This window comes from Cebus imitator, unplaced genomic scaffold (assembly GCF_001604975.1).
Source record: "Cebus imitator isolate Cc_AM_T3 unplaced genomic scaffold, Cebus_imitator-1.0 Scaffold243, whole genome shotgun sequence".
In the NCBI taxonomy this organism is placed as follows: Eukaryota; Metazoa; Chordata; class Mammalia; order Primates; family Cebidae; genus Cebus; species Cebus imitator.
Genome location: NW_016107558.1, coordinates 1,846,207 through 1,863,410, shown reverse-complemented (window position 1 = coordinate 1,863,410; position 17,204 = coordinate 1,846,207). Strand labels below are relative to the sequence as shown.

General features: G+C 35.8%; 2 protein-coding genes across 10 annotated transcripts in view; one reads left to right on the top strand and one right to left on the bottom strand.

The window, feature by feature from the left end:
- The window catches only part of CEP44 (centrosomal protein 44), a 29,813-nt gene extending 16,336 nt beyond the window's left edge, over positions 1 to 13,477 (bottom strand). For 4 of the 9 annotated variants that reach the window (XM_017498527.2, XM_017498535.2, XM_017498533.2 and 1 more), the window contains exons 1-4: positions 13,047 to 13,119; positions 4,312 to 4,405; positions 3,190 to 3,328; positions 271 to 418 (exon numbers count right to left, since the gene is read on the bottom strand). In XM_017498527.2, coding sequence (XP_017354016.1) covers positions 271 to 418; positions 3,190 to 3,278 — 237 coding nt within the window. In that variant the 5' untranslated portion in view covers positions 3,279 to 3,328; positions 4,312 to 4,405; positions 13,047 to 13,119. Of the gene's footprint in view, positions 1 to 270; positions 419 to 3,189; positions 3,329 to 4,311; positions 4,407 to 8,319; positions 8,407 to 13,046; positions 13,175 to 13,338 lie in introns of those variants that run through there. The other 5 variants (XM_017498528.2, XM_037727883.1, XM_017498532.2 and 2 more) reach the window with 5 other exon arrangements.
- FBXO8 (F-box protein 8) overlaps positions 13,027 to 17,204 on the top strand; it is a 47,431-nt gene continuing 43,253 nt past the window's right edge. The window contains exon 1 of the mRNA XM_017498536.1: positions 13,027 to 13,877. The gene's annotated coding sequence lies outside the window, so the exon portion shown is untranslated. The remainder of the gene's footprint in view (positions 13,878 to 17,204) is intronic.

Below are 17,204 nucleotides of genomic sequence, written 5' to 3'. Positions count from 1 at the left end.
GTTGGGGGAAAATAGCGGAGGGATGGTGGGGGGTGGGGAGCTGGGGAGAGATAGCAAGGGGAGAAATGCCAGATGTAGGTGATGGGGAGGAAGGCAGCAAATCACACTGCCACATGTGTACCTATGCAACAATTTTGCATGTTCTTCACATGTACCCCCAAACCTAAAATGCAATAAAATAAATAAATAGGGGAAAAAAAAAGAATTTATAACTAAAACATTCATTTAAAAAATCATCCAATAACTTATTATTTTATAAACTCAAAATACCTTATAGACAGCATCTATAAAGCGCAAGTCATTCTTTGCTATCAGCTCTACATTGGATTCCATTATAAGTTCTGTTACACACGGTGAGTAAGAGGTAAAAGAATAGCTGATGATGGGCAAAGATGCTGCTGTGTCTCCCTTTATCAAACTGTTAGGGAAAATAAGAAACATATTTTAATACGCACTTAGTAAGCATAACTCCACAAAGGTGGATAATCAAGAAAATATAAGAAATGTTTATAATAATTTAAAACAACATTATAGCCACAATAATTAGGTGATATATGAGACCGTCTAGATTCCATTCCCCATTCTAAACCACTCTAGCTGGACTACTAGGAAATACCACTGTTCATCTGATGGAAAAACTTACTATTGCTCTCTAGTACCAATTATTTACCATTGCTTTTCCAAAGCTTAGTTACACTATCTCCTTTGCTCTCTATCGCAAACTTGCAAAGGTAAATATTATGAATTCTAAGTTACAGATGAGGAAGACAGGGCGGGAGAAAGCATGCACTGTGACTTAGCTGAGCAGTCTATTACTTTTCACTTACTGCTTATTCCAAATCTGTACATCATTACCTATGCTAATTTCTCCAATCTAGAAAGTTATCCCACTCTTCTTTGCTTATCCAATTGTTATTTATTCTTTATGAATCATTCATCAAATCTCAAGCCTCCCATGACGCTTTCCTCAACTTTCTGATCTATACTGATCCCTCCAAAAAAGACTCCCAGGCTGCTGAGTATCTGTTGTCTCATCATCTGTCTGGTAGTGTTTCCTGTCTTCTTATTTTCTCAATGTCAAGTACCTTCACTGATTTTCCCACAACAAAGCGCAGGGGATATTTGTTCAATTTGCCAGTTAGATGTGTTCAATGTAAGTATTTGTACTTATATAAAGCACAAATGTTTTCCAAAAAATTCAAGATGTTCACATAAATATCCCCATCCCCACTCAAATTTTTAATAAGACAGAGAACAAATACATGATAACACTGCATTTTGCTTTTCTGGACAAATATGAATTGTTTCTTTTATGTTTCTTTAAAAGTACTATAACATTTCACCCAATTAGAAAACTGCTCTGGCAACCTTGTCTACCTGAAACACAGTCCAAAAACAGGAAATGAAAAGAAAATGCCTTTTTACAGCAAACTCTGTCCATTTTATGCACGTTATACATAGATGACAGCCAGGCCCATATTTAACACTTCTTTTGTCAAACAATCTCAAAAACCCTGGTTATTTAGTTTCTAAAGACTTAGCATATTGAAACAGTAAGAAAAACAGACATTACAAACTGGCATACCAAGACAAAAAAAGCAGCAAATGGCCAGAAAACATTAAAAATGTGAAAAAACAGAAAAAAGAATCAAAATGAGGGGGTTATTGTGTGTGTGGCAGGGAGACTAGCAATCTGAGTGTCTCTGGGGAAGAAGCAGCTAGCATTACAAATCTCAATAGACCCTGTAGTTTTAAGTACGTTTTACAATAATGTAAAAATTATTGTCCTTAACAATGCTCTTGATAAGAAAACTAGATGTTTAAACATTGTGTTTAGAAAACAAGAGATATTGGTATATTTTAGAATTATTCCTGTATAAAATGTCTTTTAAAATGTTGATGCTTAAAGTGGCAATGAGAAAACTTGACTACTCAAACTGGTTAAAGCCCTGGAAGTTCTGGATGGTCAAAATTTTCATGTTTTGAGGAATCTAGATGATTCTTACATGCATGGATTCTATCTGTTTCATATCTTCTGCCTTTCACATATCATGCCTGTAATAACAGCAATTAGAGTTAAACTTTCTCCTTATTCCCCCTCTCTATTGTTTCACTAGCAGCCCTCTCTTAATTTACCTCTCCCTGGTATAACCTCAAGAGTTATCAGAAAATCCATTCTTACATGGATATCCATTCTTATATGTAAAGCCCATTACTCAAGGATTCTACTTAGTAGCTGGTTTAACCAAGTTTCACTCTACTCTTGAACATCTAACTTGGACTTCTCCCTGGACACTCATTCATCCAATAAACGTCTAATCAACTCTAATATGTGCCATGCATAATTCTTGATGGGGGGATTTCATAGTGAAAAAAAAAAAAAAACAACAACAACAACAAAGTCCAAGACTTCAGCTTACATTGTAGTAAGCTGAAGGGAAACATTTAAGCAATCCATCAATTAATCAATGATAAAAGGTTAAGGGTAAGTGTTACAAAGAAACAGAAGTATAAAAGGATAGAGAATGACTGCAGTACCATATTAGGTTGGCATGAATATAGGATAATGTACGTTGCCATATTCTAAAAACGTTAACTCACAGTAACTCACAGTTGAAAAACAAGCTAAAGTGAAAGGTTTAAAGTGGGGTCTGTTAAATGGGATAGCTTAATAGCAATCTTCAGGTTGCCACAGAAAAAAATCTACTAACTAGAGTCTTCCATATGAAAAAGAACACTTGGCTTAAATATATAAAGCCTTTCCTCCATAAGAGAATAAACAAATGACAAGAAAATACTGACAAGAAATGGCAATGATCTCTTCTTATTCTGGATATATTTAACTGTAAGAAATACCATACAACTAAATATGAGAGAATGGTAGATTATACAGTTAACGAAATCTATTATATTTCTATGAGTTTAAAAGTTGTACAAAGATTATACCTTATACAGATAAATATCATGCTTCTAAACAGTTTCAAATCTTTTAAGTTGGGATTCTTCATTACTTCATACTTAGAAATAAACTCCTATAATTCCCTGCTTTCTCAAATATTTTAATCATTTCAAGGCAGATTTAAATAGGATCCAGATAAAATCTTATTTTTCTTAGGTAGTTTCCCATGTTAAATATTATCTTAAATCACTAGCAAGAAGAATACAAGTATGTTTGATATCATAGCTTACCCTACACAGTCCACCTCTTCAGGATAATTTAGCAAGCGGAGCACCTGTTCCAGGTTCCGTAAGCTTCTTTTTAAGTCACCTGTTGCCATTATTTAATATCAGATTCAGCTCCACCTCTTAAAATAGTCTAATTTTTCACCTAAAAATAGAAATTCATGAAATACTGGTTAACTGTGTATTTTTGAAGCTTTTTGATTCTATTTTGTTCATATCTCCTATTGGCACTTACCATATTTACCTTACCCTAGATCTTTTTTCCCCTAGCTTCTTCTTTACTATTCAAGTTCTACTTTGTAACAACTATAAATTCCTGAATACAGGATAAGTGTCTCCCCTACCCTCCTATATGTTTTCCTTCCAAAAAATAAGTTTGCCTTATATTCATGTTCTTATAATGTATCTTATTTGACATTTTCCCAAATACTTTTTTTTTGAAGAATAAAGCATCATTTGAGAAGGCACATCAACTTGGAATAACATCCATCAATGACTCTTTTGGATGTTTACAGAGGCTACATAACACAATCAATAAAAAATGGATCAGCCTGTAATCCCAGTACTTTGGGAGGTCCACAGAGGCAAATCACGAGGTCAGGAATTCAAGACTCAGCCTGGCCAGCATCATGAAACCCCACCTCTACTAAAAATACAAAAAATTAGCCAGGCATGGTGGCATTTGCCTGTAATCTCAACTACGTGGGAGGCTGAGGCAGAAGATTACTTGAACCTGGGAGGCGGAGGTTGCAGGGAGCCGAGATCACACTACTTCACTCCAGCGTGGGTGACAGAATGAGATTCCATCTCAAAAAAAAAAAAAAAAAAAGAGATACATAAATTTAGCACAGATTTAATCAGAGTCACAGGGCTCTGATCTCACATAGTTGCCAAAAAGATAGCTTTCCTGAAAACTAAAACCACATTTTACAAATGCAGGGTTCACTTGGATAAATATGACAGATTAAATGCATATTACCTTCATTTCCATTTTCTAAAGACCACTAACATGAAAGTAAATAATTAAAAATCAGATATACCCACCAGGACAAAAAGAACTAGAGATTTCACATGAGAAAAGAGGTATCAACCAAATTTTGAAAAATGAAAGGCAAATGAATAACCAACCTAGCAGAGCAGAGACAAGCCAATGCCATCTGCCTATTCAGGAGGAAACCAACTGAAGCAAGATATGTTCACAAATCAGGTACAGTTTATACTTCTGAAAACAGAGGCGTAAGTCCAGGGGGCTAAAATAAGAATGATTATTTGAAAGTCTACATAAGCAGCAGCTAACCCTAGAATTTATTTTCCCTCCGCGTCCTATACCTACACACATAATTTGTTCAGCAAGGCAACTATCTCTCACCTTCCCTGGAAAGAGAAAAGAGCTTTACAATCTAAAGAAATTGAATCAAAGAAGCACCGAATTTGGAAACATCAGGCAAGGCAAACGGCATGGAATGAAGTGCTTGAAGGCAGAAAGAAGTATTAATGAAAACACACACACACACACACACAGAGAGAGAGAGAGAGAGAGAGAGAGAGAGAGAGAGAAAGAGAGAAAGAGAGAGAGAGAGAGAATAAAAAAGTTTCTTCCTACATCTCAGCTTCAAGAAGCTGTTGAGTTAGGCTTATGTCTTCCATGACAACAGACTATCAAGTTCTATGCTAGAGAACTGGAGAAAAAAATGTCATCACATTTCTGACATCTGAGGAAAATCCCCATTCAAAAGGACAGGGTCTTGCCCAATAAACCTGCAGCAAACTCATCATTGATAAGCCCTAGCCAGGTACCTTTTTTTCTTAGAGAAACTGAATATATGCCCAAAGATCAATAACTTTTAGAGAGAAGCTTTCAGTATGAAAAGTATATATAAATACCTTAAACAAAATAAGCAGAGAAGAAAAATTTCTTCTCTGGAAATAGATATAATACAAAGAAAAAAGTTCAAAATAAAGCTTTCTATTCTCAATGAGATTAGAAAAAAAAAAATTAAAACCTAAAACAAGAAAAGAAGGATATAATAAATATTAAGCTTGTGAGAATATAAAATCAGCCAGAGACTGTTAAAGTGGACCAAAAATAAGACCTAACTACATGTTGTCTATAAGAAACCCATTTTGCTTAATAAGGAAAGTTATTAGGGATATAGGGGAATTATGTAAAGATAAAAGAGTTAATTCTCCAAGAAAACATACCAATCTTTAATGTGTATGCACCTAACAATACAACATCAAGAAACATGAAACAAAAACTGACAGAATCACAGGAGAAATATACAAATCCCCTATTTTATTTAGTTGTAGACTTCAACATTCCTCTATCACAAATAGATCCAGCAGGCAAAAAAATAAATAAATAAATAAATCAGTAAGGATATACAATATCATCGATCACCTGCATATAATGAATATTTACAGACTACTTCATGAAACAATAATAGAATACATATTCTTCTCAATCTCACATGGAACATCCACCAAGAGAGACTACCTTTGGGAGTCATAAGGCATACCTTAACACACTTTTAAAAAGTAGAAATCATACAATGTCTGCTTTTAGACAACAATAGAATTTAAATAGAAATCAACAATAGAACTTAAAATAACAGTAAAAATAAAAATTTAAATAAGAGTTAGAAGACAAGTTTGAGGAGATAATTATAGTTACATATGGATGACAAGATACAAAAATGGAATAGGAATTATAAGAACATTAGAGGACCAAACCAAAAGGTCCAACATCTCATGAACAAGAATTCTAAAAAAAATATCAGAAAAAATGAGGGAGGAAATTGTAAAATTAACTAAAAATTAAAAAAAAAAAATTGTAAAATTAAATATAAAGTCTCTCAAGACTGAATGTCTTGAGACATTGAAAGATTGAAAGAACACAATGAGTGATCAGCACAAGAAGTAAAACAAAACGCACCCCAAGATATATCACTGTGACATTGCATAAGGTAAAAAAGAAGTTAAAAATGTCTAACAAGGCAACAAAAAATCACATAGGAAGAATATCAAAATAACATCAAACTTTCAATAGCAATCTTAGAAGCTAAAGGATAAAGAAAACTTATCTTCACAATCCTGAGAGGAATTACTTGTAATCTTGAATTCCATACTCAGCCAAGGTATCAAATACCACACCCAGCAGATATACTCTAGGAATGTAGGGGGTTAGCACAACATTCTAAAAATCAATGTAAGCCACATTAGCAGGTCAAAGAAGGCAAATCATGTATTATCAATGGATGCAGAAAAACCACTTGAAAAAAATCTAACACCCACCCATAATAAAAACTCTCAGCAAACTAGGAATACAGGGAAACTCCCTCAAATTCATTGAGAAGATACCTAGTAAACAAACAATACAATTTAAAAAATAGACAAAAGATGTTAACAGATATCTCACTAAAGAGAATATATGGATTGCAAATAATACGAAAAGATGCTCGAAATCATTTATCATTAAAGATTTGCAAATTAAGACAAAATACCACCACACACCTATTAGAATGGCTATAAAGCCTACAAAAAACTAACAGCTAACACCACACTTACAGCTGAGAAACTGTATACTTCCCCCAAAAACCGGGACTAACACAAGGATGTCCTATCTCACTACTCCTATAAAACACTTTCCCAGAAGTCCTAGCCAGTGAAATGAGGCAAGTAAAGGAAATAAAATAGCTTAGAAAGAAAAAATAAAATGGTCTTTGTTTGCAAAAGACATGATTTTTTATGTAGGAAATGCTAAAGAGTCAACAAAAGAAACCTTGAAACTAAAAAGTAAGTATAGCAAAGTCAAAGTATATAAGGTTAATACATAAAAGTCAAATGTTTTCTGACATATGGGCAATAAATAATTAGAATGAAATATAAAATTAAAATACCATTATCATAGCATGAAAAATACTTTTAAGTCTATGAAAATACATACATGATCTGTATGTTACAAACTACAAAACTATAAAAGAAATCAGAGAAGGTTATGGCTAGAACAGGATAATGGAATAGGACCTCCCCAGCCCTTGTCTTTCAAAGAAACACCAATTTCGCAACCATCTATGTATAAAAGTGCCCTGATCGGTTCAAGTAGGATGCTGTGACATCCTTCTGGAGCCCAAGACCGATAGAAGCTACTTTGAGAACACAGAATCATGCCCCAGTGGCAAGCATGTGACCTGAGAACTGGCTCCAGATCCAGCAGCAGCCTCACTGGCTTGTGGGCTCCAACCCAGCTGTCCAAGGTCTAATAGGAAGTCTTGTTTGTCTAGTGACCCAGAAGGAACCACACCCACCCAATCCCCAGTAACAGGCCCACAATCCACAGACCTGATTATGAACATGTAAGCAGACCCACAACCTGGTTCCACCTAAGTGACTAAACAGTGGTTTAGAAGTCAGTCTCATCATGGGACCAGCCGGGGAAGATCTTTACTGAAATCAGTCTGTGAAGTATAGAAGTAGTAATTGCTCCTTCAAATGCACAGGCACCACTGAAAGACTCAAAGGATTATGAGTAAATATAACATGCCAAAAGAAACCAATAATGTTACAGAAACTGACTACGACAAGATTAAGATGCATGAACTGCTTGACAAAGAATTCAAATAATCATCTTAAAGAAGCTCAATGAGCTACAAAAAAAAAAAAAAAACAGGAAACAAAAAAGAACCAAACAGAAATCCTAGAGCTGAAGAATACAATGACTAAACTGAAAAAATCAGTAGAAGGCTTCAACAACAGACTCAAACAAGCAGAGGAAAGAATCAGCAAACAGGAACACCAGTCACATGAAAGTATGCAATTATAGGAAGAAATATAAAAAAGAATAAAAAGAGAAATGAAGTAATTCTACAGGACTTATGGTACACCACTAAGTAAGTTAATAAACACATTATAAAAGTTCCAGAAGGCAGACAGAAAGAGGCAGAAAGCACATTTAGATTATAGCTGAAAACTTCCCAAATCTAGGGAGGAAAATGGACATCCAGACTCATGAAGCCCAAAGTTCCCAAGTAGGTTGAAGCCAAAGGGGTGTGCACTAATACACACTATAATGAATTTGTCAAAATTCAAAGACAGAGAAAAAATTTTGACAGCAGCAAAAGAAAACTTATTACATACATATAATGGAGCCCCCATAAAGGTATTGGTGAATTTCTAAGCAGACCATTGCAGGGAAGGAGAGAGTGGAATCACATATTCAACATACTGAAAGTAAAAAAAGAAACCTGTCAATCAAAAATAATTACCTGAAAAAAACAGTCCTTCAAGAATGAAGGAAATAGCCACGCATGGTGGCTCACACCTGTAATATCAGCACTTGTGGAGGCTGAGGTGGGCAGATCGTTTGAGCTCAGGAGTTCAAAACCACCCTGCGAAACATGGCAAAATCCTGTCTCTACAAAAAATACAAAAATTAGCCAGTCATGGTGGTGTATGCCTCTAGTCCCAGCTACTTGGGAGGCTGTGGTGGGAGGCTGGCTTGAGCCCAGGAGGTTGAGGTTGCAATGAGCTGAGATCATGCCACTGCACTCCAGCCTAAGCAACAAAGCCAGGCTTGAAAAAAAAAAAAAAAAAAAAAATAAAGGAAACATAAAGACTTTCTCAGATTAAGAATCTGAGGGAGTCTGTCACTTTTAGACATGCAACAGGAAATGCTAACAGGAATTCTTCAAGTTAACAGAAAAGACACTAAATACACAGTATGAAAGCGCATGAAAGTATACATCTCGCTGCTAAAAATAAACATGAAAACAAGCATAGAATACTGCAATACTGAAATTTGTGGCAAGTAAATCTCATTGAACAATAGTACACAAATTAAAAGACATAAGTAGTATGAATAACTATAACAACCACAGAAATTTGTTAATAGAAACAATATAGAAAGAAGTAAAATCTGAAATCAATTACATATATTGGTGAGGAGGAAGGGGGAGGAGTTTAGAGATTCTGAATGTAAATGAAGCTAAGTTCTTACTAGCTTAAAAAAGCCTGCTATAACCACATATTTGATGCAAGCCCCATGGTAACCAAAATAAAAAGTATAGTAAATAAATAAAAAAGAAAGAAAAAAAATCAAAGTATTCCACTACAATCATCAAATCACAGACGACAAACGAGAAAAACAAGAGAAACAGAAAGCAAATAGAAAACAATGAATAAAATGGAAAGAGTAAGTCCTTAATTATTAAAAATTATTAAATTATTAAATTTTTAACAATTAAGGGCTCTCCACTTGAAAGACATGGAATGGCTAAAAGGATAATAAGAACAACACCCAACTATATGCTGTCTATAAGAGACTTAACATTTAAGGACACATAGGTTGAAAGTGAAGGGATTGAGAAAGATATTCCATGCAAACCATAACCAAAAGAGAGCAGGGTGGCTATCCATACTTATATCAGACAAAATAGACTTTAAGTCAAAAACCGTCAAAAGAGACAAAGAAGGCATTATATAATAATCAAAAGGTCAATTCAACAGAAAGATATAACAACTAAAAATACATATGCACCCATATCAAAGCACCTTAAAATATACAGCAAACACTGGTAGATTTGAAGGGAAAAATAGATATCAATATAATATGGAAGGAGAATTTGATACATGACTTTCTATACTATACAGGTCATCTGGACAGAACACCAAAAAGGAAATTGCAAACTATACAACACTATAGACCAAACAGACTTAACACGCATATGCAGAACATGAGACCCAATGATAGCAGAATAATCATTCTTCTCAAAAGCACATGAAACGTTCTCTATAATTGATCACAGCCTAGGTCACAAAACAAGTTCTAACAAATTTAAGAAGACTAAACACATTCTAAGTATTTGGTCTGATCACAATGGAATGAAACTAGAAATCAAAAATAGAAATGAAATGGGAAAATTCACAAATACAGGAAAATAAAATGCTAATTAAAATTTACTAACTAATAATATTAACATACTATTAAATAATACTGGATCAAAGAATAAATCAAAACAGAAATTATAAAATATCTCAAGACAAACAACAATAAAAACACAGCATACCCAAATGTATAGGATGCAGTAAAAGTAGAATAAGGTAAAAGTTTACAGCAATCAATGGATTAAGAAGAAAGAGGCTGGGCAAGGTGGCTCAAGCTTGTAATCCCAGCACTTTGGGAGGCTAAGGCAGCGGATCACAAGGTCAAGAGATCAAGACTATCCTGGCCAACATGGTGAACCCTTATCTCTACTAAAAATACAAAAATTAGCTGAGCGTGGTAGCGCACGCCTGTAGTCCCAGCTTCTCGGAGGCTGAGGCAGAAGAATCGCTTGAACCCAGGAGGCGGGAGGCAGAGGTTGCAGTAAGCTGAGATCGCGCCACTGAACTCCAGCCTGGTGACAAAGCAAAACTCCATCTAAAAAAAAAAAAGACCTCAATAAAGAAGACAGATGTCAATAAACAACCTAACATTACACCTCAAAAACTAGTAAAAGAAGACCAAACTAAATCCAAAATTAAAAGGAAGAAAATAATAAAGATTAGATCAGAAATAAAAGAAATAGAGAATTGAAAAACAATATTATGGGCATAATAGTCCAAGGGGGACAAAAAAGTAAAACAATTTTAAAAATTGACAAACCGTAAAGTTCATTTTCTGAAAAGACAAACTAAACCAACAAATCCTTGGCTAGACTTTAAAAATAGAAGAAAGACTTAAGTAAAATCAGAAATGAAAGAGGAGACATTACAACTGATCCCACAGATATAAAAAATATCCTAAGGGACTATTATGAACAATCATATGCCATCAAATTGGACAATCTAGAAAAAAATAAAGTCCTAGTAAAATATAGCTTACCAAGACTGAATCAAGAAGAAATAGAATGCCTGAATAGACAAAGAACAAAACAGGAGACTGAAGGAAAAATTTAAAAATTCCCAACAAAGAAAAGCCAAGAGGCAGATAAATTCTAGCAAATATTTAAAGAAATACAAAACCTTTTTAAACATATCTAAAAAAAAAATTAAAAAAGGGGGAACACTTCCAAAGTCATTCTGAGGCCTGCATCACCCCAATTACAAAGCCAGAAAAAGACACAAGAAAACTACAGTCTAATACATTTGATGAATATAGACGCAAAAATCTTCAATGAAATGTTAGCAAAACAAACGCAACAGCACCTTCAACCAATCATACACCACGACCAAGCAGGGTTTATGCTTATGAATCAAGGATGATTCAACATATGAAAACCAACCAATTTGATATGCTGCATTAATAGAATGAAGGCTAAAACTCATATGGGCATCTCCACAGATGCAGAAAAAGCACTTGACAAAATTCAAAACCCTTTCCTGATTAAAAAAAATCTCAACAAATTAGGTATAGAGGAACCTTATAACAAATTAGATAAAGGATGAACAACAAAATTAAGTCCATTTATGAGAAGCCCACAGCTAACATACTTAAAGGTAAAAAGCTGAAACCTTTCCTTGCATGATCAGGAACAGGCAAGTTTGCCTACTTTAGCCTCTCCTATTTGGTGTAGTATTTTTAAGCCCTAGCAAGAGTAATTAGGTAAGACAAAGAAATTAAAAACATCCAAATCAAAAGAGAAGAGGTAAAATATCTGTTTGCAGATGACATCATCTAATATGTAGAAAACCGTAGGGACTCCACCAAAAATGTGAGAATAAGCAAACTCAGCCTTAAACGAGGCGGAAATCCTGCCATTTGCAACCACATGGATGAACCTGAAAGACATTATGCTAGGTGAAATGAGCTAGCCACAAAAAGTCAAATACTGTTTTATCTCAATATATGTGAAATCGAAAATAGTGAAACACGTATAAGCGGAGAATAGAATGGTGGTTGTAAGCGAAGATGGGGAGAACAAAATGGGAGGCGTTGTTCAAAGGGCACAAAGTTTCAGTTATGCAAAATAAATAAGATCTAGAGGTACAACCCAGTGCCTGTGGTTAGCAATACTGTATTGTATTCTTAAAATTTTTGTTAAGAAGTTAGATCTAATGTTAAGTGCTCTTATCACAAAAAGTGAAAAAAAGAGGGGTAGAAGAAAACTTTTCAGGTGATGGCACTGATTTCTTGTAATAATGGTTTCATGGTTTCACAATCTCTGCTTATCTCCAAACAGAAATTGTATACATTAAATGTCTATAGCTTTCTGTATGTCAATCGCACCTCAATAAAGAGGTCAGAAAATGAAGCAACGCCAAATCCGTGTACACATACCTCTAAAAATAGTCCTTTTGTATATAAAGCACCCCAAATTTTCCTCTTCTGAGTTGTGCTGTCTACTTGATTAAGGCCCTGGACCACAAAATCCAAGTTTTCACTTTTCACCAAAATTTTCCCCTTCTCACACGCACATTTTTGTCCTTCAATTATGCAAGAGAATTTCAGATTTACCCTTAAATACTGGTGTCATCAGCTCTACCTAATTCATTTCATCTTCTTTCTTTCAAGAGTCTACCATAGCCGTTAAGTCCAGAGTAAAAGAGAATAACAATTTCAATATTAACTTTATACAGTGAAGGAAAAATCTGTAGTCTTCAATAAAGGTGGAGAAATATTTGAAAAGCTGAGGAAATGCATGCAAGAAAAACATGAACTGCTGTCCTGTCTTCCCTATAGTCAGAAGCCGGATAGATCCTCATCTCAGAGGATCCGATAGGAACCAGTAAGTCCACAACCTTCCAGCCCTAAGTCACAACCTAATTCTGACAGGAAGAGCTGCCACGATACTTCCCACTTCGCTGTGACTAAAACTATATCGTAATTGGGTATGTAAGCAAGGCTCCCCTCCCGCCACTTGATTTAAAAGAATGAAAAGGCGGACCTGGTCATTCGTCCCCGCCCGGGGTCTCTGTAAGAGCGGCGGAGAGAGGCGACCTCTGCCCAATAAAGAGTGCAGCCTTGGCGGCTCCTCGGGGCTCACGCGGTATCCACCAGTCAAGAAGCGGGTTTCAAAGGCCCAGCACGACAGGGAGAGGAGAAGGGAGCATATGCAACCACAGTCACCATAGTCTAGCCTCCCGCAACAAGCCGCAACTACTTGGCGCCTGCGCCCAGACGCGCTTCTCGCGCCGACCGTTTGTATTTAGAACCGTGGGTTCCCACCCGCCACGCACCGCGGCGAGACCTTCCAAGCAAAGGGCTTCTTGAGCTCCAGGATTTCTAGCTGCAGATTCCACAGATCCGCGTTTGTCAAGACTCCTGTGGAGAATGACTCTGCGGAGAGCCTCCTTAATGGCCAGTCCAATTCTAACTGGCAGCTTAGAAGTTTTTCTGATCTTGATGGTCAGAGTGGCTCGGGCTACGAAGTGAGAAACAAGGAATCTATAGCGAATCGTAAACAACGGAGATAAAAATGCGTCTGTGTTAAGAGTCGGAAACTAACGTCACTTCCGGCAACAATAGGAAACGTCAGAACTCGGACAGTCGGCAGTTCTGGCTCCTCGGTCTAGAGGTGCCTTGAGTTCTGAGGGTTGTGGTGCTGTTTCTCGTACTCTCATCGCGGTCACCTCCACTGGTGTAGACAAGTAAAGTTTGAACCGGCTTCTCCATGGCCTGGGCACCAGTTCCCGGCTGAGCCATTTTCTTTTTGGCTAAAAGCCCCCGCCCAGAGGCCGATTCGTCGCGGCGGCGGTGGAGATCGCAGGTCGCTCAGGTACAGGCGTCAACCTACATATTTCAGATCTCTTGCCTCTTTTCCCTGTTCACCTTCACTTTTCTCGAAAATAAATACAATCTAGTGCTTGCCATTTGACCGAAACTGGCCGACCAGCAAGAGCCGACCAGCAAGAGTTTGTGGCCAATGACAGTGCAAAGCATGTTGAGTGACAGCGGTGGTGGCTCATTAAAGTGAGGAATCAGTGTCAAGAGGCGGGACTGAGCGTGCTCTGTTTCTAGGCCATTGGGTTGTAGGTCGGTTTAGGACTCCAAGTAGTAATCCAGCGTCATTATGAAGTAAAGCTGAGGAATGGCAAGGGTTACGTTCTTCAGGTCCAAGTGTTGGTTTTCGGGTACAGTGTTATTTTGATTCCTAGGCACGGTTTTTGGTTCTTTAGCACTTTCCAGTAGTATGAATGCAAACCCAAGTATAGTTAGGATCACGATGGATTGCTAGCTGCTACAGTAGTCAAACTTCAGTTATAAAACTTGGCAAACTTGTCTTTTATTTGTTTCTCAGTGACTGGGTTCTAATCTCTTACATAGTAGGTTCTCAATGAATAATACTTATTTGGTAAAATTACATAAATGGATCTCAGTCCTCAGTCATTTAATTTTTTTTTAGTTTTATTTTAGGTTCTGTATGAATTTACTAATAAAATAATTGATTCTACTTGTTTTACAAGTAAAATATTCATTTTTAAGGGTCCTAGGTGTCTCCTCAAATGAATATATCGTGATTTTTATTACTGCAAAGTGAAGACAATTTATGTTTTCTAGTTCAGCTTTCTTTTCCCCTCCTTTAAAGTTTGAAGTAATATATTTCTGAGGTAGGAGCTCTATACATACTCCTCAACTCCTCTATACAACCCCTCACAAAAATGATATACAAAATAGGGTAGGTTTCAGAATTCAGAATAATTTTTTTTTTTTCGTATTAGGTCAGAAATTTGTCGTTAGCCAATTAACCTGACAATATGTCTCATGAGGTACTTCATTAGTTGTCTATTGCTGGGTAACAGATTACCCCCAAATTTACCCCAGCTTAAAACAGCAAACATTATCAGTTTCTGTATGTCAGGAATTAGGATGCAGTGTAACTTCATTTATTAATAAGTTACAGCCGATTAATGTTACTTGGGGCCCTCGGATCAATTGAAATACTTCCATCCACAAAATATTGTATTATAATAACTTCTAGATAAGCCAAAACGTTGATCATAATTTATTATATATGATCAGTTTAATGGGGAATGTTTTGTGTGTTTACTGTTGCTAGGTTAAAAGATATTTCCCTTATTTTACAATATGAAAACATGGAATTACCAAGTCTTTAATCACGGTGTGTTGAAATTTGTTATTCAGACTTATAACTTTGGTTCATTATTTAAACAACTGATAATGTACAAGTAATTTTTTCTGTCTTGATTGAAATTTGGAAACTGACTCTATTCCATTGACTGACTCATGATAATGCATCAAAATTATTAATACTGAAGTTTAAGAATTATGCATTTAACTCGTGTTTCTTTTTCTTGAATTATTTTACATAAATAACATTTTTAAACAATTTAAATGAAATACATCTATTTCTGGAAATCTGTGTTCACTATTTCTTTTTAATTTCTCTTGCATGGTTTTGTTTTTCTGACAAATTTCTTGACATAGCTCTCTAGTAAACTAAAACATCTTTGGCTGACTTGAATAAATTTATATCATATTTGGGGTAAGTACTTTTTTTTGAGACAGAGTTTTACTCAGTTGCTCAGGCTGGAGTGAAGCGTGATCAAGACTCACTGCAGCCTTGACCAAAATTTTAGGTTCAAGCAATTCTCCCTCTCACCTCAGCCTTCGAAGTACCTGGGACCACCGGCACGTGCCATCACGTGTGGTTAATTTTTTAAATTTTTCTGCTGACTGTGCTGCCCAGGCTGGTCTTGAAGTCCTGAGCTTAAGTGATCCTCCCTCCTCAGCCTCCCAAGGTTCTGGAATTGTAGATGTGAGTCACTGTGCTGGGTCTGGGGCAAATACTTTGTAGCAATATAGAGATTAAAAATATTTGTGGTTTGGAGTTTAGGCAACAGCTTTAGGGAGTTTAACTCTGTAGTCAGCAGTTTGTATGTTTTTCCAGAACAGATTGCTTAGGATTCAAAAGCTATCTGAATGAAGGAACCAGATTTTAGCGAGTAAGTCAAGCCTGGAGAGACCCTATATGGAGTAGTGATTTGTGGAAGTCATGAATATAGGGAAAAAAGAGAAGGAAAGGGCAGATGGTAAATACACATACACACACACCATCATCTCTTCATTTTATTGATTTATTTTTCATTTTTCCCTCATTTTTATAGAATCATATAATTATTTTTTTCAATTTTTAAATTGTAGTAAAATATACATAACATAAAATTTACCATCTTAACCATTCTAAGTGTACAGTTAATATTGCGCCACTATCACCACCATCTAGCTTCATTACTCTTTTGATCTTGTCAAACTGAAACTCTATACCTATTAAACAGTAACTCCTCTCCCCCATTCCCAGGCCTTCGCAATCACCATTCTACTTTTTGTTTCTGGCTTTGAGTACTCTTAGTACCTCATATAAATGGGCTTATCCAGTATTTGACTTTTTTTGACTGGCTTATTTAACTTGGCATAATCTCCTCAAGGTTCATCTCTGTTGTAGCATATGCAAGAATTTCTTTTCTTTTTAAGGCTACATAATATTCCATTATGTATGTAGACCACATTTTGCTTATCCATTCATCTGTTAATGGAGACTTGGGTTGCCTCCGTGTTTTAGCTGCTGTGAATAATGCTGCTATGAACAAGGGTGTACAAATATCTTTTCCAGACCCTGCTTTCAGTTCTTTTGGGTATATACATGAAAGTGAAATTGCTGGATCACATGGTAATTCTGTTTTTATTTTTAGGAAGCTCCATATTGTTTCTACAGAGGCTGTACCATATTACATTCACATTAACAGTACATAAGGGTTTCAGTTCCTCCACATCAATTTTTTTCAATAGTAGCTATCTTAATGGATATAAGGTGGTATCTCATTGAACTTTGGTTTGTCTTTCCCTAATGATTAGTGATGTTGAGTGTATTTTCCTGTGCTTATTGGACATTTGTATATTTTCTGTGGAAAAATGTCTTTTCAAGTCCTTTACCCATTTTTTAATTATGTTTTTGTTGTTGAGTTATGAGTTATCTGTAAATTATTGGTATCAGATTTTACCAGATACATGATTTGCAAATATTTTCTCTCATTCTGTGGGTTGCCTTTTTACTCTGTTGATACTGTCTTTTGACACACAATTT